At 38.0% G+C, this 21,628-nt stretch overlaps 1 protein-coding gene across 1 annotated transcript in view; it reads left to right on the forward strand.

The window, feature by feature from the left end:
• The first annotated feature begins 13,335 nt into the window (after nucleotides 1-13,335).
• The window catches only part of LOC5568884 (photoreceptor-specific nuclear receptor), a 115,957-nt gene continuing 107,664 nt past the window's right edge, over nucleotides 13,336-21,628 (forward strand). Inside the window, exon 1 of the mRNA XM_021845788.1 lies at nucleotides 13,336-14,416. Within this exon, the coding sequence (XP_021701480.1) occupies nucleotides 14,362-14,416 (55 nt within the window). The 5' untranslated portion in view covers nucleotides 13,336-14,361. The remainder of the gene's footprint in view (nucleotides 14,417-21,628) is intronic.

Consider the following 21,628-nt stretch of genomic DNA (forward strand, 5'->3'; position numbering starts at 1 on the left):
TGTAAAAGTTTTAAAGGGGTTTTTACGCCTGAGATTGACCCATATAAATGATGAAAAATGTTTCCATCTTGGCTTTTCCCCTTGTTGAAAAAATAAATAAATAAATAAAATATTGAAATATCGTTTTGATCCATATTACGGACACTTAAGGACTCAGGGAAATATAACCCAGCAAAGAGCATACAAAATAAATCATTCTGTATGATTCCTTAGCGCTATCGAGCGTCGGAAGCCCTGTACTTTCGAACGGTGGGTGAAGAATACGCTTCCGCAACTTCAATAATTTTAAATAAATTAAAATGTGTGGTCTTTTCATGATTCTTATTCCGGACGCTTCCTAACTTTTGCCTCATATTACGGACACTTTGAATCGAATTCCGGACAGCTCATGATAATCATTAATGGAACAGTCAAAATATCAATTGAAATCGTAAAACCACCAAAGAGACATCTAAGGTAGTTGGGCATTATAAATTTTCAAAGATATTTATGGAAAAAGTTTACTAAAACGAGCCTTGAAATTGAGAATTTTTGAACAGCAAAAATTGAAACATTTCGCGTGAAATGTTTCCCATACAAAGTAGAGTGTCCGGAATTTGAAGCTGTCCGTAATATGAATCAAAAGGGTAAATGTCTAATAAAATCCTTAGCCGAGCCTAATATATTCCTTAGCCGAGTGGTTAGAGTCCGCGGCTACGAAGCAAAGCCATGCTGAAGGTGTCTGGGTTCGAGTCCCGGTCGGTCCAAGATCTTTTCGTAAAGAAAATTTCCTTTGCTTCCCTGGGCATAGAGTATAATCATACTTGCCACACGATATACGAATGCGAAAATGGCAACTGTGGCAAATAAAGCTCTCAGTTAATAACTGTGGAAGTGTTCATAAGAACACTGAGCTGAGAAGCAGGCTCTGTCCCACTGGGGACGTAAATGCCAAGAAGAAGAATCTAAGTTAAGTTAATTGTAAGCGTTTTTTCTCTTATAAACAGGTGAAATCCACGCACTTGTAGAAATTCTGAACTGCTACGGCAAATGAAATGTAATACGTTGTTAATAAAATGTGAATGAAAGCTCAATTTGCTAAATCATGATGATAGTGTTAGCTAACACAGAACACCTAGATATTAGAAATGAAAGTAATGTTTGAAATGATACTTATAAAGAAATAAAAAAAAAACTTTTGTTTTGAAGTAATGACGGCATATATCAGTAATCGCTATCTATGGCATCGATACGCAACATTCTAACACGTTGGTATCAAATCGATTTATTTCACTTTGAATAATTCAATATCGTTTCACATTGACACTGCATCGTCATTGAGCACAAAACCCATGAAAAAATCAATACACCATATAAAAAGCTAAAAACCTTAATGGCTGAAATTAAACCGTTCAACGTTAAATACATCCTCTTTGTCATTTTGTGACTCCCCATTTTGAATTCGGGCTTAACGGTACAGCTTCAACGAACGTCCTTCCTTTCCTACCGGATCCCCTGGTGCTTGCCACGGTTCGTCCTCACTAGCACCAGCTGCCATGCTGTGGATCCAATCCATTTCCCTCGCTGTTGACTCTTGCGAGATGTTGTGTGATTGTACACTTTTCGTACCGTTCTCATTTGTAGCCGTCCCTGGCCTCCACCAGCCCACCATCGTCCAACGAAGTCCTTTTTCCATTATCCTTGTATGCTGGTGACAACGGCCATTAGTGAGTGGCGTTGGTGTTGGTCGTAACCACATAAAAATCATCCCTTCTATCACTACTGGCTGCAACGTGTGTTACTCTGGGGAACCGTTTATGGCAGAGGTTCCCAAATCGTGGCATGATGTCTGGCCAATAGAACGGCAAGAAATAAAAATTTCGTAACATAAAACCAAGCGTCAAAATATTTGGAATATTGATCGTTGTGAAGCCAATAAATTGTATGCATTTGTTGATTAAAACAGCTATTGTGAAAAATCGCTTGTATTTGAACAGATCTATCTCAACCATCCGTAAATATATGCATAACGTTCTGATAATAGGAGAGTTTATGATCCCACCTTAAAAGCCATTTAGTAACCAAGTGTGTAGCTGATTGATACCAGTGATGGAAAGTGGCGAACGCTTCATCTGAACTGGAACAAAAACAAATCCAAACGCTCCCGAGCGCCAGAGCGCTGGCTTACTCGCATCTGTCGACTCCCGAGTAACTGAAGCTAAAAGTGATTCGCGAACGTGTTCGGAGCTGCTCAGAGTCATATTGTGCTTTTGGGAAAAAAGCTGCTTACCCTCCGAGATTTATGGGTTTTAAGGGCTTTTGACTACAAACTAATAGTTTACGATATGATGGTTATACAATTAATTTGTCTGTCAAAACCATAATAAATCACACCTTGCTCGGTTACTCGCGAGTAAACGCTCGAGAGCTTGTTGCTACTTCTTTTGACATGTTCTCCCGAGCAGACGGGTGCGGGCTTACTCACACCTAGCCAGATCCCGAGTCTGTGATGTTTGTTATGCGTTGGTATACACTCGTGAGCTGCTTCGTGATGCGAACTTTTCCAGCACTGATTGTTACTGAGCAAACGAATTGATTTACACGTTATTTAAAAATGCTGCGATGAAGAAGAGATCCTCTTCTATGATCCAATGGTGACCATTCTTATCTTGGTCCATTCATTAGCTTAAAAACAACGAGAAACTCACTTGGTTACCATAGTCTTTCGGTATCATTCTGTTCCATGTTTGGGACCCACTGACTAATGCTTCCCCATTTATGTCACCACATACAATCTCCTTTGCTCCAACGCAACAACTGATAGGAAGCTCTCACGACTCGTTCTCTCCCGCAGAGCAAGAGAGGATCCCCACTGAGCGCATCTCTTGCGCCTGCATTTCCGTTTTGCTATAAATTCGCTTAGGTTACAAGTGCTTTCCATCGCAACTGAAGCTCCGCCTCCCAAGAGAGGCGTGGTCAGCAGGAAGAAATCAAATTGCGGCCGATGGTACATGTGTTGGCAAAGTCAACAATAAATAAACGTCAGTGAGTGTGAAATGTAGAAAGAGGAAAGAGCGTATCAGAGTTCAGCAAGCATCGTTGAGATGCTCGACCTGAGGGATGGGGATTTTCCCATTTGGGATGGACGGACTGGATGGAATGGCATGGAGAGCTATGGAGTGCTATGTATTTGTAGGAGCTTACGATTTGTGGGATCATGACATGACGGAAATGGAACATTTTATCAGAAAAGATTATCAGTTTGACTTCCAATAGTGCATTGCAGATTTTTGATACCCAATGTATAGTGCAATGAAATGTATTAAATATACTCGTAAAATCTTGGAAAACAATATGCAATTCTAAGTGTGTAACCTAAGTCACTTCATATAGCTCTCACCTTTGCTGCTCTGAGTATATATTCATACCGTAGCAGAAATCTCCCAATGAAGCATATCAATGCTTGCTCTCCGCTGCGATGTTGTCGTTTGCCATTTGGTTTCCTTTCTTCTACACTTTGCCACCCAACCACAGCGACGAACTGGATGCTGTAGTATATAACGAACCCTATCCGAAGCTTTGTTTTATGATATGTGCTTCCTCTTTACTCATATAATGACTTGAATACACACCCACAGTAGAGCGCAAAGCTTAACTGGTGGTTCTTTGAGACGATTATGGTGCTAAACCTCAAGAGATTGTTTGGCGCCAGCTGGTCGACCCCCAGATAGGGATAGTGGATCATATGTAAGAAAAAGGAAGAATTGATAAACACAGTACCGAAAGGCGCAGGAAGGATAGTATAAATGTGATTTATTACTAATAATTAATTTCATAAAAAAGGATTTTATTCAAATTGAGAGTCTATTGGAATGTTGCAATAAACAGACGTAAAAGAATATTGATGGAGTAACAAATTGAACAGTAGGCTCAGCTTGTAATATAAACACTATAAATAAATGAATCTTGCCTTTTTTGAGAACACAAAACATTAGTGTCTACAAGAGAAACATCAAGACGCCATGATTAACCTTTACAGTACTAAATGTCGACTTCAAAGTTTCTAAATTATGTAACTTTGCAGTCATTTAATCAATTTTGATGAAATTTTCAAGAAAAATCACATATGAGTCATGCTTTTGATTCGTGCATTGAAAATTAAATATTTTGTGATGATTTTAGTCTTAGGCCCAAATTTGTTGGGGTACCTTAGGAATTTCGAAATAAAAACTATGTGAAAATTAAAGACATCTTATAATAATTTCAGAAAGTGAGTATAAAATTGATCTACTTGGCAGAACGTATCAAGTGTTTTAGTTTGGAGAATATTGCATACACATATGACAAATGGTGAATTTGCAAAGAAAGCTCTAAAGTCATTTTCATTTATTTTAATTTAAAAAAATATTTTTTCAAAGTTTTATGTTTTTACTGAAAAGTTGAAATTTTGAGCTTTCATTCCATGAAAAAGATTGGAAACCAGTTGAGCTGTTCAAAGTTATGATTAATATTAAATATTAATTAATAAAAAATTAATGCGCTGAGACCTACTACAGTGTGTGCCGATGAAAAATGACTGATTTTTTATTTTCAAAAAAATATATCTTAAAAACTAAATAACACCCATCGCTGAAAATTTGATGGTAAACGTAAAATTTTCTGAACTTCCAAGAAAAAATGAGTACAACAATAGCCCCTTTTTGGTCCCGAGGCCTTCAAAACATGGAAAACGGAAATCATTGATTTTTTTCCACGTAAAAAAAGTGAAATTTTATATCTTTACTTAAAAGTCAAAATCTTTAGCTTTCATTTCGTCCAAAATTTTTGAAAATCGGTCAAACGGTGCGAAAGTTTGCAAATTTTGCAAAATCGTGATTTTTCTGATCACCCTATTTCAGAAATGGTCATCCCAATCAAAAAATTCAAAAACACGTGTATCCTTATTTCGGATAAGGAACAAAATAGCAAATTTTCATGGAATTCGGTGATTCACTAGATCGGTTTTTCATGGAATAGCTTTATTCTTCTTCTTTCTGGCGTTACGTCCCTACTGGGACAGAGCCTGCTTCTCAGCTTAGTGTTCTTATGAGCATTTCCACAGTTATTAACCGAGAGCTTACTATGCCGATGACCATTTTTGCATGCGTATATCGTGTGGCAGGTACGAAGATACTCTATGCCCTGGGAAGTCGAGAAAATTTCCAACCCGAAAAGATCCTCGACTGGTGGGATTCGAACCCACGACCCTCAGCTTGGTCTTGCTGAATAGCTGCGCGTTTACCGCTACGGCTATCTGGGCCCCTGGAATAGCTTTATATTGTTGGTGAAATTTTACCTAGATATTTGATGTTGAACCAAATAAATAAATTTTAATCGTCTTTCTTCGCCTAGGTTCAGCTTTTGGGTGCAGGTTGTTAGGCCGAATGCCGTTGGACCAAAAGGCCGAAATAACATTTGATCATTCATTACTATTTCAGATGGTTAACACATTCATCAGTCCTTTCTAGTTATATTTCACAGCGAATATTGTGGGCTTCTAGGTAATGCAATCCTGATTTAACAACTAACAATCCATTAGACCCAAAAATCTTTCGGTGGCTTCTAGGTAATGCAATTTATCCTGACCCATTCTTGTTAGTTACCCATTTGACCCGTTTCGGATAAAGAATTTTATTAAAAAAAATCACCCTAAACTCAATTTTAAATCGATTTTTCTGAAAATTTCAGGAATGGTGCGTCTACATACAGTAATTTTGGGTGAAATTGATCATTTTTCAAGGTTTTTCTAGTCTGTTTTCTATAATGTTAACAATGCCAAACAACAAAATGCAGGAAAACAAGTACGAAGGTGATCCTCATCGACTCATGTAGCGAAATTTTCTAACAAATGTCATTTAGGCGGCATCCATTTATTACGTAACGCTAAAATTTGAAATTTTTGACCCCCTCCCCCCCCATCCGTAACGCTTTTTGTATGAAAAATTTCAAATTTTTGTATGGACCGTAACGCTTGAGCCTACTCCCCCCCTCCCCCTAGAGCGTTACGTAATTTGTGGATGCCGCCTTAGGTGTTAAAAAATATCTCTAAAATAAAAAATCAGGGGATCTCATTTCGGGGTGGAATTGATCACTTGTCAATGCCATTATTGGTAGTTTTCAAAACAACTCTACATAATAAATTTGAGGTCCCTGAATCCGAATATGCTTGTCAAAATCTTAACAATGTAATACTTATATAAATAACGAATAGTTAAATTTCAACCGGAAAACACCTAAATGTATGCAATTTCCTAAGGAAATCAATGATATCTAACAGAAATTCAATTATTTCAACCATTTGAGCTAATTGGTACGAGTTTTGGTGATGAAATCTAGTTTGCGGATATATCTCAAGCATCCTCACAAACTTTCAGGCTTATACTATGCTCAAATCCTTGATTAGAAATAGAAGTTTATAGGTGTTTGTCAATACTGTACCGTGCATGATTTTGAAATTTTACATTATTTTCATAGTAATAAGCATTCTTCAACGCAAAAAAAAACTTCACAACACACAAATCAACAATAGCTACGACAAACAACGTTCATTTACTGCAGCTCAAATTGATATTTGTGCTCCATTACGCATAAATAAAATCGCTTGATACGATGATCAATTTCACCCTTCTGATCAATTACACCCAGTTTTACGGTATCTATTTTACATATATTAAGGAAACATATTTAAAAGGTTATTTGGACTTTGAGGGTTTAGTCGTAATTTTCGAACCGATTTAACCCAGGAGATCCCCTCCTGGGTTAGATCGGTTCAAAAATTACGACTTAGTTACGATGCAACGAGCTTTCACGGTAGGATGAATGGGCTAAAAAATACAGATTTATGCCTAGCAATCTAGCGCATATAGAACCTGGCTCTGATTATTCAATGCAACTATAATATGTCCTTCGCAGGGGCCTAAGGTTTACATTAAACATGGGACGAGTAGGCGTAGAAGGGCAAGATATGTAGATGCACCATTCCTGAAATTTACAGAAAAATCGATTGTAAATTGAGTTTAGGGTGATTATTTCTAATTAAAATCTTAACCCGGACCGAAACGGGTCAAAAGACATATTTTTAAACAAGTACTTTTATTTGAATTATCGATTGCAGATGAATGTTTGCATAACGATTTATTTTGAATGGACCTATGATTTTACATATATTGGAAAGTCATTCTTGGTTTTTGGGTGGCTTTGATAATGGATGTATAAACAAATAAAAACCCTTAACCAGCACCTTATTCTAAACAGACTGTTCCGTATTGTGAACATTAATTGTTTCTATGATAAAAATAGCGAACTTATAGTTCGAAAAATGATTCGTTGTAACATTTCGCAAGAGGAATAGATTCATTTCATCATCCTGATCTATTAGAACTAAGTTAAGTTATTTTTAACATTTATCCAACAACATTTAAATTTCATTTACTATAGCACTTCAAAATTTTCACAGGGTCATAAAAGTCACCAGCATACAGATAAAAAACGCTTTTGATTAAACTTAACTTAAATATATGAATTACTTCTTCTTCTTCTTGGCATAAACGTCCTCACTGGGACAGAGCCTGCTTCTCAGCTATTAACTGATTAACTTATTAACTGAGAGCTTTCTTTGCAAATGTTGCCATTTTCGCATTCGTATATCATGTGGCAGGTACGATTATACTTTATGCCCAGGGAAGTCAAAGAAATTTACATTACGAAAAGATCCTGGACCGAGCAGGAATCGAACCCAGACACCTTCAGCATGGCTTTGCTTTGTAGCCGCGGACTTTAACCAATCGACTAAGTAAGGCCCAAGCAGTATTATGTCAATAAAAGATAGCAAAGATTTTTTTTTCTAAAATTAAGGATAATTTGTAGAATAAGTTCTTCCAATGTTTCCACATTGGATATTTTATGTTTAAGCTAATTCATTACTAATATACCAAGAGAGGGAGCTTCAGATTGCCCTTCAAAGTATTATTTAAATCCTATATAATGCCAATGCATATAATTTCGAATTAATACCGTGAAGAGTCATCCAATGATAAAGGCTTTCGATCAGCTTACTGAAATCTGTGAGATTGTTCTAAAAAATTAGAAAAAAATACTAAGTTGTTTTGTCACATCGCTTATTGTAACCACATAACAGTCACATTGAAATTATACATGAGTCGCAATGAAATTTTTATTAGAATTATTTTCTGACTATTCACACATTATGCGATATTGGCTATACAAAATTTCAGCCTTAAATAAGCTCTTTCAAGTTCTTGCTAATTTTTTGAAGTTTTTATTTCATCCCATACTGTCATAAAATGCACACTTGTTACTACTTTTATCGAGTGTTACAAATATTCAATTATGGGCAGTATAGACCTTTCTTCCTAGTATTACAACAGCTAGCCCATGTTGGTACAGCATGCAACATGGCCGATCCGAAAATTTGTTTGACGATCAATAAATTGTTTTTGAAACAATGCTTCAATTTTCTTAAATTGAGTGTGGTCAGCCATATTAAATTAACACAGGGAAAGTGCGTTAGCAAAAATAGGGAAGGGCCCAGAAACTTGTGCTTGGCCATCCCCATTTTATTTGTAAAATAGATGATGAAATAAAAAAACTGAATGTTGAATATATTTTTTCAAATTTCTGAATGTTCATTGTTCGAAATGCAATAGCAATATATTGTTTTAAATTAAAACGTCTCATACCTACTGCCAAATCCTTCATTGTCATTTATGTACCAAGTACATTCTAAAATTGGCAGAATTCGTTTTATGAATTTGTGGTCGTATTGTAAATCTTCTGAACTAGCTCAGGATTAAAAATCTCGTTAATAAAGATAGAAAAAATAAATGCGTTTTGGGGTCATATAGAGCACAAATTTAAATTGCAATAACTTTGTGACATTTTAACAGATTTTTGACAAACTACCGAAAAGCTAAACATTGCATATACTTTGCAATTGGATTGAATGGACAAATTGATGTGAAGTTTTGCGAAAAAGTTACACATCTTCTCAGTGAGAATCGAACTCACCACTCCCTGATCTCTAGTTAGGATGCGTTACCCCTACGCCATGAGAGGACTCATAACGCAGAAGTTAACCTGAATACGATTTCAGCTCAATGATCACGTGGTCCTTTTTCGCAAAGTGCACCTCTTTCGGAAGAAATTGATGCCCATCCAAACACAACGCTTTCTGCTAACTTCACATCAATTTTCGCAAAACTTCACATCAGTTTGTCCATTTATTCCAATTGCAAAGTATATGCAATGTTTAGCTTTTCGGTAGTTGTTAAACTTCCACTCGGCTGGTTAGCCGTAAACCACGATTCATAATTAAAAAAAAAAAACAAGTATTTATCGAGCAACGGACTCATGTTCCGTAACCAGTCGCTTGAGAACGTCGCGACCCATTGGAAGCCCACACAATAGAAACCTCAGCCAGCGCAGTTGCTGGCTAGTGTAGTGTGCTATTTCCATACATAAAAAATAATGCGCTCTCGGGCTAGGCATTGGAAATGAATTGAGTTTGGATGGGCATTTAATTCTTTTAAGCAAGTTTGTAAACCAAATTGAACTGAGTTTCAGTAAAAAATATATACCAAAAAAATAAATAAATGGGAGATAGTTCATCGCCGTGAAATGCGGGCGCCATTGTTATCTAAAAATAGAAGATCACTAGCACTTGAACACTGAGGGTGTCTGTTAGACCCAAGCAGGCATCTTGTTGATTCCATATGTAAGTGCTGGTGATCTGGCAATACTGGTGTAGTAACGACAAGTGGTCAATGCTCAAGCATCAATACTTTGAGGATGCTGAGACCGGCAAGCTTTTTTAACAACCCCAACATCTAGAATTAAATTATGCAAACAATGATTTTAAATAACAATTCGGATCGTTGTTACTAGAAAATGTTTATATAGAATAACTATATATACTTTGTATCAATTCATTCAGAGATTTTTTCAAACGAACTCACTTTGGGAAATCAGGCGGTCATATATCGAAAAAGTTTTATTTCCTAAACCATTTTTGGTTATTTTCTTCTTATTACTAACAATATTATTAACATAAATTAGGAATTTGAAGATGCTACTTGCTTTAGTTGCTGAGATATACAGTATCGAAGTCAAAAACGGATGCAAAATTTACACTTTCCTGCGAAAAAAACTCTTTCTTCAAATTTATTAAACAATTACAATTTTCGTTAATGCTCTTCATCTAAATACGCTCCCATAAAAGTTTTTACACAAGTTTTCTGCTGGACTATTAAAATAATGTCATATCACTAAAAGAAAAAAATAAAGAGAATGAAATAAACTGAACATTTTAGAAAATAATTCCAATTTGGAACTTTGATCGTCAAGAACTTTTTTTTCTTTGCATTTCACACTTATGTTTCGATAGAAATCAAACTTGGAATTTCAACAAACATGTCCCGCAGATAAATCTTGCAACAAATTGCAATTTTGAAAGTTAGTTCATTTATCATTTTTTGTAATTTGATTTTTTTTACCGTGTATGCTTCAAATAAATTCCCTTCCACATTAACAGACTTTATAGATGGTCAGAATATCGTTATTTTTATGTGAGCCTACAAAATTTTTGATTTATCTCGGACCAATTTTTTTTTTTTTGGTAGCCGTCTTCAGGATAGGGTGGTCAAAAAACATGATTTTAAGAAATATAAATTGAAGCGACTTTCAATCTTTTATTTTTAAGGAAGGTTTTTTTTCCAAAAGAAGTAGCCTTGAACTATGTTATTTCTCCTATACATGCATGGTTAAGATTTTTCGAATTTCTACTACACATGACATATAGAATTTACTTCAAAAAATGGAGAGTTACTATTTTTTTTAAAGAAAAATATGATGCGAGAAAACAACAAGAAAGCCGGCTTTACGATAGTTTTGGTATTAGAGTGGACAAACCACGATCAGGATGAGCTGGTACCAGTACAACTGGAAATGTTCGTAGAAAAGCATTTTCCAATTCCAAACTGTTGAGTAGTGCTTTGGATATTGATGAAAAATTTATTGAAAGGTTGTATAATATTCTGCTAGCAATCAACTGTCAACAGCCAATAAACCCAAACAAAATTATGAGTATTGTAAAACTACTTATTAACTATATTTCAAACAATCAGAGAGGCCAACTTGCATGACGTTTTCCTTCGCGGTTTGCATGAGTCAGATCAGATAAGTTCCAAATAAAAAAAAAGTTTCTGTGAGTTACCCTGAAGTAGTGCAAAATTTTATGATATTCGAGGATTCTAAATGCGATTTATCTGGTGACACCTTAGAACCATGTAAAAACGCTGAAACGAACACTTTACAGCGAGCCATTTTTTCGCCGTTACCAAGGATGAGAGACAGTGCTAGATGATCGCATGGACGTCGTTGATGAAATTGACGAAAATTGTGTCGATTATATAGAAGTTAACTCAGATGAAGAATAGTGTTGTATTGTTTCAGTGATAAATAAGAAAAGGAAAATAGTAAAAAACAATAGTGTTTTCATTTGAATTGAAATAAAAACGGAAAAATGTTTGGGTAAAAATTTTATCGCTAGTTTCCTTAGTATCGTGATTTTGAAGCATTTGCATAGTTCTTCATAAGGAAAATATAATATTTTTTGTAGTTTAGTTAGTTCTAGCTAGACATTCTCACAGAAAAAATAACGTAAAATATAAGAAAACTGAAGTGTTTGGAAAATCGAAGGTGTGCTAGCATGGTTAGCGTTCAAGAATTGCGTTTGTTTTTAGCGATGTTCTATGGTTTAATCCCGTTGCCGGCACTCTAGTTTTTGTGTATTCACATAGTGATAATTCTTGGGAACAGTTGGTGAGAGAAAATATGATGGAGTGGAAAAGATTTTTTTTTTTCAACCTAATCATATTTTCGCTCTCCAACTGTTCCCGAGAATTATCACTATGAGGATACACAAAAACTAGAGTGGAATGATTTTCGGTCATTCTCCATCGTAACTCTAGGGAAAATAAAAGTGAGCGAAAAAAATGTTCACGTGAGGAAGCGAAATAGGATTATTCTACGTACCAAAAATCATAGATATCGCATCATTGATATGAAAACTCAGAACCCTGCTAAGGATTAAACACTTAAAACATTAAGCTTTGTAAATTAAATTTTTGATGAAACACAAATGGGTAAAAAACTTGGCGTAAAGCGAAAACAGTTCATGTCCAAATTACTACGAAGCAGCATCATAAAAAAAATCTCCAAAAAATATAAAATTAGAGCAGAAATTTAGAATTTAAAGAACACATTTGTTCAAAACAAGGATAATTATCATGGCTGAATTTGACCAGATTTTTTCAAAAGTTTTAACTATCTGAAAAGCGCCTTCTGTTTTTGTTAATTGATGCATTCCTCAGTGCTTTCCCTACTGTCTATAAAAGGATGTGTTTCCAGCTGTTGCACACTGATCAATAATATGTCACAATTTGATCCATAATATGGAAATTGATTCATAATAGGGTGTTCAGAAACTGATAGAATTTTTATTTTTTATGCAATCCTGAGGTAATATTGTACTCAAAACAGTTTAATAATCGAAGCTTCATATTAAAATGGATTTTGTTAAAACTCCTATGAAGTAAGGTTAACTCATTGTCTTTCGACTGTGCCATGGAAAACTTTAATTAGACGTGTACTCACAGAGTTATTGACAAAACACTTTTGTGTGTTTTTGAGTTGGTGAACCCAAACTTTTGAACGAGATTGTAACTTATTTTTATAAATATGTTTGAAACTTGATGTGGCAAGCGTACCTTAAGTGAATAAGTCTATTCTATATGTTATTTACGTTTGCTTTATTCATGTGATGCAAGATATGAAAGAGCTAGCTGCGATTAGATTCGAGTTTAAGTGCCGTTTTTGATCGCTATTTTCCCACTATGCACTGTATAGGTTTCCTCATAAGTTCTTTCGCAACTGTTATCACATGGAAACGTGAACTCTTCCGATGCTATACGTTATCCGCTCTTGACTCATCTGCCAACTGTTGTTCCCTACACCAACTCGTTTACTTTGTGCGGAAACCAATGTCAAACCTTCGGCAGCATCCACCACCCGCCACCCTCTTTCTCTCTCGCTGACTTTTCCTTCCCCGCTCATTGATATCGGTCGACCGTCATCGCTCTCATGACTCGACTCAGCTGCGCTCTATATCCACAATGTGTTGTCGACGTCATCTTCCCTGGAAGCTGGAACCGTATAGAAGACAGAAATACGATATGGTGGTGGAGGAATTATAATGCCATTTGGTATATAACGGCACTGAGCGGACAGAGAGTCATTGGTGGGTGATTCTGCCTTGCCAGAGCCCACCATTTGTGTCGTCGGAGATACGCGTCAGAACGGGACGGAAGTTGGCTGAGATGAGACAAAATCACCACACCACCACACACAGGTTAACATCCACGGAGAGGAGGAGTTAGCCGTTGATGTTGCTGCAGCTGGATGGTGTTGCGGCTTATGGCAAAAGTAAAAAATGTGGAATTTCGACATCAAGTAGGACGAATCATAAATTCTCCTCCGCTATTGCATGCGTTTTCCCTGATCTCCGGGAGATGATGATGACGGTATCGGTGGTGATGTATAGAAACGGTAGTGGCCTTCCGCGAGGGTTCCTCACATGACGACATGGTTGTTGTTATCGAATTAACGGAGTGATTTTTAGTCGCTGAACGGATCTCGAGAAGTGCGCGTACGGAATTTATCGGCTGCTGCAAATCGTTGCAGTCCAGTGTACTTGTGGATCAACGCTGCTTTCACCGTTAGACAAAAAAAAAAAGAGCTAAGTCCAACCGAACGGTACAAGAGAGCTCTTTGGATGCAGAAAAAGTGCAATCGCTTAGCGAGGAAAAAATCGCACCGGCAACGTTTGACAAGAACTGTGACGGCGTCCAGAAGGACGACGTTGCGTTGGTGAAGTGCCTGGATGTGCGGTCATAGCGATACTCTGCCAGGACAAGTGCAAAGTTAATTGAATTTTTCGATTTATCGTGGTAGTCGTTTGGTGGATGCACTTTCCGCGAAGCTTTTCACTCTGCTGGTCGCGGTTTTGATCGTGTGATGTGACAGTGGTTGAGCCATCTTCAATTAATGTGTGCAATTGGAAAGGATTAACGACGTGACGTGTGCACATGTGTGAAACAGTCAGTGCCTTTCGTATCTAACGGCGAGGAAAAAAGGTCGAACGTTGTTCGATAACAACGAGAAGTGTTCACGGTGCATCGTCAAAGATCAGATGAGATAATTTCGTTCGATAATTTGGAGTGCAGGAAAAAAAGTGTCGCGTTTTAGTGGTGCACTAACAACAAATGAATGTTTTCGTTTCGCAACATGGAGGGATCGACGGTTTTGCAGGATTCTAAGCAAGGTAAGAAGGGGTATCCTATTCTTGACACTTTTTGTTTTTTTTTCTTGCTTGGGCCCATTTTTTGCAACATTTCAAGCGTGGAAAAAACATGTTAAGGCTACACGGGAGACCGTGTAATTTTTCCTATCTTTTGTCTCACTCTAACAATTATCATCAAATCTTTGTGGAAGCAAATCTCGAGTTTTAGTGAACCGATGAAGCTGAAAATTTATAGGGTTGTGCACTACATATATAGAATCATAGTGATACATTTTCGCGTCGATATATGGAGTGGTTCCTGGGATTTGCTTTTTTAAATGGTTTCTTAAAGTGAAACATGGAGGTGCCCGTCTTAAGAGGATAATAATCATTATCGTTTTGCAAATTTTCAAAACCAGTTTTTTCGCTCAAAATTGAAGCAATGTTCATGAAGATCTATCATTGCATAGCACTTACTATCTATAATTCAATGATAGATTTTCACGAGGATTTCTTTAAATTTGAACGAAAAAACTGCTTTTAAGTTTTCGATGATTGCTGATGATTGAATGATGGATTCTTGAGCCTTAAGTTACAAAAAAATAGTAATGGGAAAGATTACAATAGCACTGTGGAACACGTTTTTGTCTCAAGCACCAAAATACCGCTATTCACTCAATTAAGGGTTGCTGAATCTACTGCCGTTTTCAAAAATATCATAGCAAGTCTAGTTTTTGAGAAATTGGCTGTTGAAAATTCAAAAATTGACTATTTTAGTCAACTTGCATGCAAGTTTACCAGCTTGTAAGGCACTTTATTTGCTTAAATTGCCACAGAATTTCTGAAAATGGCAACCGATTCAGCAACCCCAAATCTACTCGAGACACATAATTTGTTCCTTGAGACACGCAAAAATGTCATTTTTGTTACGCTTGTTAGGCTAAAATCGTATGAATGGGTCGAAAATTATTGGGTCGAAAATTGGTGCTCTTACCTTACTACAGTAGTTTACAAGCGTGAATTTCATCAAGAAGCCTAAATTAGATCAAAGCTTGATCAAAAACAATCTTAATTCAAAATTTACTAATCAAACTGTTATTGGATTACGTTTTTCTAAGGGATCCAAAAAATAATTTACATATTCTGAATTGGAATTCTCGTTCTTTGAATGGTAAAGAGGACGAGCTGTTTAATTTTCTTACAGTAAATAACGTGCATATAGCAGTTATTACCGAAACGTATTTAAAACCTGGATCTAAGCTCAAAAGAGTTCCTAACTTTGATGTTTATCGTATTGATCGACTTGGTGAGGCATGTGGGGGAGTTGCAATCATCATTCATAGGCGTATAAAACATCAACTGTTTTCGTCATTTGAAACTAAAGTTTTTGAAACTTTAGGTGTTTCTGTTGAAACACAGCTTGGAAAATATACTTTCATAGCTGCCTATTTGCCTTTTCAATGCTCTGGACAGCAAGTTAATCTGCTCCAAACTGACTTGCGGAAATTGACTCGCAATAAGTCAAACATTTTTGTCATTGGTAACTTTAATGCCAAACATCGGTCATGGAATAATTCTCAAAGTAATTCCAACGGCAGAATTTTATTTGATGAGTGCTCTTCAGGATACTTCAGCCCTACATGTTTTTCCTCTTCTAGAAATCCATCTACGATTGACTTGGTCCTAACCGACTCTAGTCATCTTTGTAGCCAATTAGTTACTCATGCTGATTTTGATTCTGATCATGCCCCTGTTATATTTCAAATATCCCATGAAGCGATTCTCAATCTTATCAGCTCCACTTTCAATTATTTTCGAGCCGACTGGAATATATATGGAACGTATATTGATTATAATCTTGATGTTAACATTTCATTACAAACTAAACATGATATTGACAATGCCCTTGAAACTTTAACAAATTACATTGTTGAAGCCAGGAGCATTGCAATTCTAAAATGTGAAGTAAAATTTGAATCAGTGATTAAGGTCGATGATCATAAACTCTTGATCCGCCTTAAAAACGTGAAGAGAAGGCAATTTCAACGCACTCGCGATCCCGCTATGAAAATTATATGGCAGGATTTGCAGAAAGAAATCGAGATACGTTTTGCACAATTAAGAAACAAAAATTTTGAAAATAAGATTTCTCAATTGAACCCTGGCTCTAGGCCCTTTTGGAAATTATCTAAAATTTTGAAAAAAACCTCAGAAGCCAATACCGGCATTGAAAGAGAAAAACAAATTAATACTAACTAATGGCGAAAAAGCTCAAAAACTTGCTATGCAGTTTGAAAGCGCGCACAATTTTGATATAGGACTTACTAGTCCAATTGAAAATCAAGTTACTCAGGAGTTCAAAAATATTCTCAATCAAAAGAACGTTATCGAAAATACCTGGAAGACTGATTTGGATAAAGTGAGAACTATTATTAAAAAATTCAAAAACATGAAAGCTCCTGGCGATGATGGAATTTTCTACATCCTCATCGAGAAACTTCCAGAAAGTAGCTTATAAATTTTAGTTCATATATTCAACAAATGTTTTCAATTAGCATATTTTCCTGACAAATGGAAAAATGCTAAGGTTGTTCCAATTTTAAAACCAGTCAAAAATCCTGCAGAAGCTTCTAGCTATCGTCTTATCAGTTTGCTTTCCTCCATCAGTAAACTCTTTGAGAAGGTCATTTTGAACAGAATGATGGCCCACATCAACGAAAATTCAATTTTTGCAAATGAACAGTTTGGATTCCGCCATGGACATTCGACCACTCATCAACTTTTACGTGTAACAAAGTTGATCCGTTCCAACAAATCTGAAGGCTATTCTACTGGTCTTGCTCTTCTAGACATAGAAAAAGCATTCGACAGTGTTTGGCATGAAGGATTGATCGTAAAATTAGAAAACTTAGAATTTTTTAAAGTTATCTGTCAAATCGAACACTTCAGGTTAATTATCAGAACTCCAGATCTGAAAGACTTCCTGTAAGAGCTGGTGTTCCTCAAGGCAGCATTTTGGGACCAATATTATACAATATTTTCACATCTGACTTACCTGAGTTACCTCAGGCAGTGTTGTGAACAACTCAATTTCTCACAACTCACGCTTGAGATTTTTCATGCGTGAGTTGTCAATCATGCAACTCAGCAGTCAAAAAATCATGGATGAGTTGGCTCACCTTTTTAACTCATTGTCTCGTATTTCCATAGTTCCCCGCACACGGCAATAATTTCTTGTTAGTCTGGTAAAATCATGTCAATCCTTTCTAACGTAAACAACAACATTCGGGTTTCACGAGTTTTTGCCGGGTTTTGCGACTGAATCATTTTTTACGGTTTGAGTTGATTGAGTTGATTTTGCATCAAAATCTCAAGCGTGAGATTTGCGAAGCACATCTCTAGTGAGTTTGCTCTCACGGGAGAGCGTATTGATTGAGATTTTGAGTGTGAGTCTATCAACACTGACCTCAGGGATGTCAAAAATCCTTGTTTGCTGATGACACAGGCCTCTCCGCCAAGGGACGAAGCCTGCGTGTCATCTGTAGTCGATTGCAAAAAAGTTTGGTTATATTTTCTTCATACTTGCAAAAATGGAAGATTTCTCCTAATGCTTCCAAAACTCAACTAATAATATTCCCACATAAACCAAAAGCTCTTTATTTGAAACCTTCAAGTAGACATGTTGTCATGATGAGAGGGGTTCCAATAAATTGGTCAGATGAAGTTAAGTATCTAGGGCTCATGCTAGATAAGAATTTAACTTTCAAAAATCACATTGAGGGCATTCAAGCCAAATGTAACAAATTTGTAAAATGTTTCTATCCCCTTATTAATAGAAAATCAAAACTTTGTCTTAAGAACAAGCTTTTGATATTCAAACAAATTTTCAGGCCAGCCATGTTGTATGCTGTACCAATATGGACTAGTTGTTGTAATTCCAGGAAGAAAGCTCTGCAGAGAATTCAAAATAAAATTTTGAAAATGATTGTGAAGCTTCCTCCCTGGTATAGTACCAATGAGTTATATGTTTAGGTTAAGTTAACTGGAAACGTTATTTTTTTTTCTCTTATTAGCAGGTGAAATCAACTCACCTGTAAAAAATCTGAACCACTACGACAAATGGAATGTAATATGTTGTTAACAAAATATTAGGATGATAGTGTTTTCTAATAACACAGGACTCCAAGATATAAGAAATTAATGTAATGTTTGGTATGATACTAATAAAGAAAAAAAATCATAATTTTAAGATGTTAGTTAATTTTGCACCAAAAATGGAGTTAAGTTGGATATACTACAATTTTAGCCCAGCACCCTCTGTGTCCCAGTTTCGGACAACTTGATTTGTTGTATGGAATTTTTGTAGCTTTTGCATAGGGAATTTCGAAGCACATTATTTGTCATGGATTCTATCGATCATGGCGCGGTAAATGGCTGGGCATGGCGTACCATTGGTACCTCGCGTACCTGCAGGAATAAAATAGACCCCTTTGTGCGGTCCTTAGCCTCTTGCCCAGCAACTCCTATCCCTACCTCCTCGTGGTACTGGCCGTGGTACAAGTAACCTTGGGGAAGATCGGGTAACCAACCCCCGGTGGGAACTTTGGTCGTATGCTGACAGGGAAGGGGGGGTTTGCTTTTGCTTTTGCCTTTGCAAACCTGGAGCGTCTGTACTCCATGTTAGGAGCGGCTCACGACAGCGTCTGTTCCCCATGTCAGGGGCGGCTGATCATCGTCCGAGTGCCAGAGAAGGACTCTAAGCTAAACTGCGCACTATGGCCCTCCGAACATTTAGGGGGAATGGTCCTCCGGAAATCTAGGGGGTTGGTGTCAGGCCCTGCAAGCCAACCGTAAAAACACATCAGCACAGGAACGTCAACGAGGGAATACGGACCGGAACAATCGGCAAAGACCACAGCGACGAAAAAGAACTAGCGATTGGAAACTCGGTACGTGGAACTGCAAATCTCTCAACTTCATTGGAAGTACTCGCATACTCTCCGATGTACTGAAGACCCGCGGTTTCGACATCGTAGCGTTGCAGGAGGTGTGCTGGACAGGAGCATTGGTGCGAACGTTTAGAGGTAATCATACCATCTACCAGAGCTGCGGCAACACACGCGAGCTGGGAACAGCTTTCATAGTGATGGGTGATATGCAAAGGCGCGTGATCGGGTGGTGGCCGATCAATGAACGAATGTGCAAGTTAAGAATCAAAGGCCGATTCTTTAACTTCAGCATAATCAACGTGCATAGCCCACACTCCGGAAGCACTGATGATGACAAGGACGCATTTTAGGCGCAGCTCGAACGCGAGTACGACCGCTGCCCAAGCCACGACGTCAAGATCATCATAGGAGATTTGAACGCTCAGGTTGGCCAGGAGGAGGAGTTCAGACCGACGATTGGAAAGTTCAGCGCCCATTGGCTGACGAACGAGAACGGCCTACGACTGATAGATTTTGCCGCCTCCAAGAATATGGCCATTCGTAGCACCTATTTCCAGCACAGCCTCCCGTATCGGTACACCTGGAGATCACCTCAGCAGACAGAATCGCAAATCGACCACGTTTTGATCGATGGACGGCACTTCTCCGACATAACCGACGTCAGAACCTATCGTGGCGCTAACATTGACTCCGACCACTACCTGGTGATGGTGAAACTGCGCCCAAAACTATCCGTCATCAATGATGTACGGTACCGACGCCCGCCCCGGTACAATCTCGAGCGGCTGAAACAACCGGATGTCGCCAATATGTACGCGCAACATCTTGAGGCAGCGTTGCCGGATGAGGGCGAGCTCGATAGGGCCCCTCTTGAGGACTGCTGAAGGACAGTCAAAGCAGCCATTAACGACGCTGCCGAAAGCGTTGTCGGATATGTGAAACGGAGCTCAAGAAACGATTGGTTCAACGAGGAGTGCCAGGAGGTTTAAGAGGAGAAGAATGCAGCGCGTGAAGATCTCGGGTGAACACTCCAGTACGTTCGAGTATCGACGGGGACTACGACAGGGCGATGGACTTTCGTGCCTGTTGTTCAATATTGCGCTTGAAGGTGTTATGCGGAGAGCCGGACTTAACAGTCGAGGCACGATTTTCACGAGATCCAGACAATTTGTTTGCTTTGCGGACGACATGGATATTATTGGGAGAAAATTTGAAACGGTGGCAGATTTGTTCACCCGCCTAAAACGCGAAGCAACAAGAGTCAGGCTAATGGTGAATGCGTCGAAAACAAAGTACATGCTGGTTGGCGGAACTGAGCGCGACAGGACCCGCCTAGGAAGCAGTGTTACGATAGACGGAGATACCTTCGAGGTGGTGGACGAGTATGTCTACCTCGGATCCTTGTTGACGGCTGACAACAATGTTAGTCGGGAAATACGAAGGCGCATCCATCAGCGGAAGTTGTGCCTACTATGGGCTCCAGAAGAAACTGCGGTCAAGAAAGATTCACCCCCGCACCAAATGTACGATGTACAAAACGCTCATAAGACCGGTAGTCCTCTATGGGCATGAGGCGAGGACTATGCTCGAGGAGGATTTGCTAGCTTTTGGGGTTTTCGAACGCCGAGTGCTAAGGACCATCTTCGGCGGCGTACAGGAGAACAGCGTGTGGCGGCGAAGGATGAACCACGAGTTCGCTCAACTCTACGTCGAACCCAGTATCGTGAAGGTAGCTAAAGCTGGAAGGATACGCTGGGCAGGGCATGTTGCAAGAATGCCGGACAACAACCCTGTAAAGATGGTGTTCGCTACGAATCCGGTCGGAACAAGAAGGCGTGGGGCGCAGCGAGCTAGGTGGATTGACCAGGTGCACCAGGACCTGGAGAGCGTGGGTCGCAGTCGAGGATGGAGAGAAGCGGCCATGAACCGAGTGAACTGGCGAATAATTGTTGGCGAGGCTTTATCAAGATAATTGATGTAAAGCCAAATAAATAATAATCTATCGATCATGTTATCAAATATGCATCAAAATTGAGAGAAATGGATATTCAGAACAATATTGTAAAAGGTGTTGCTTACCATCATATATGAAGAGATTTATGGATGGACATCAACAGAATGTCAAAATTTGTATTAATATGTTCAACTTTGTTTTCGCATATTAAAAAATAATGTGTCTCATTGCATGCCAAGTATCCACGAAAAAGTCCAAACGTGTAACCAATCATCCATTTCAATAGAATTTTGATTCAATAGCGTTAGCATCAGCGTAGTTACGGTAAACTTCGTTGATCGAATACTACTA

This window comes from Aedes aegypti, chromosome 2, assembly GCF_002204515.2.
Source record: "Aedes aegypti strain LVP_AGWG chromosome 2, AaegL5.0 Primary Assembly, whole genome shotgun sequence".
NCBI lineage: Eukaryota > Metazoa > Arthropoda > Insecta > Diptera > Culicidae > Aedes > Aedes aegypti.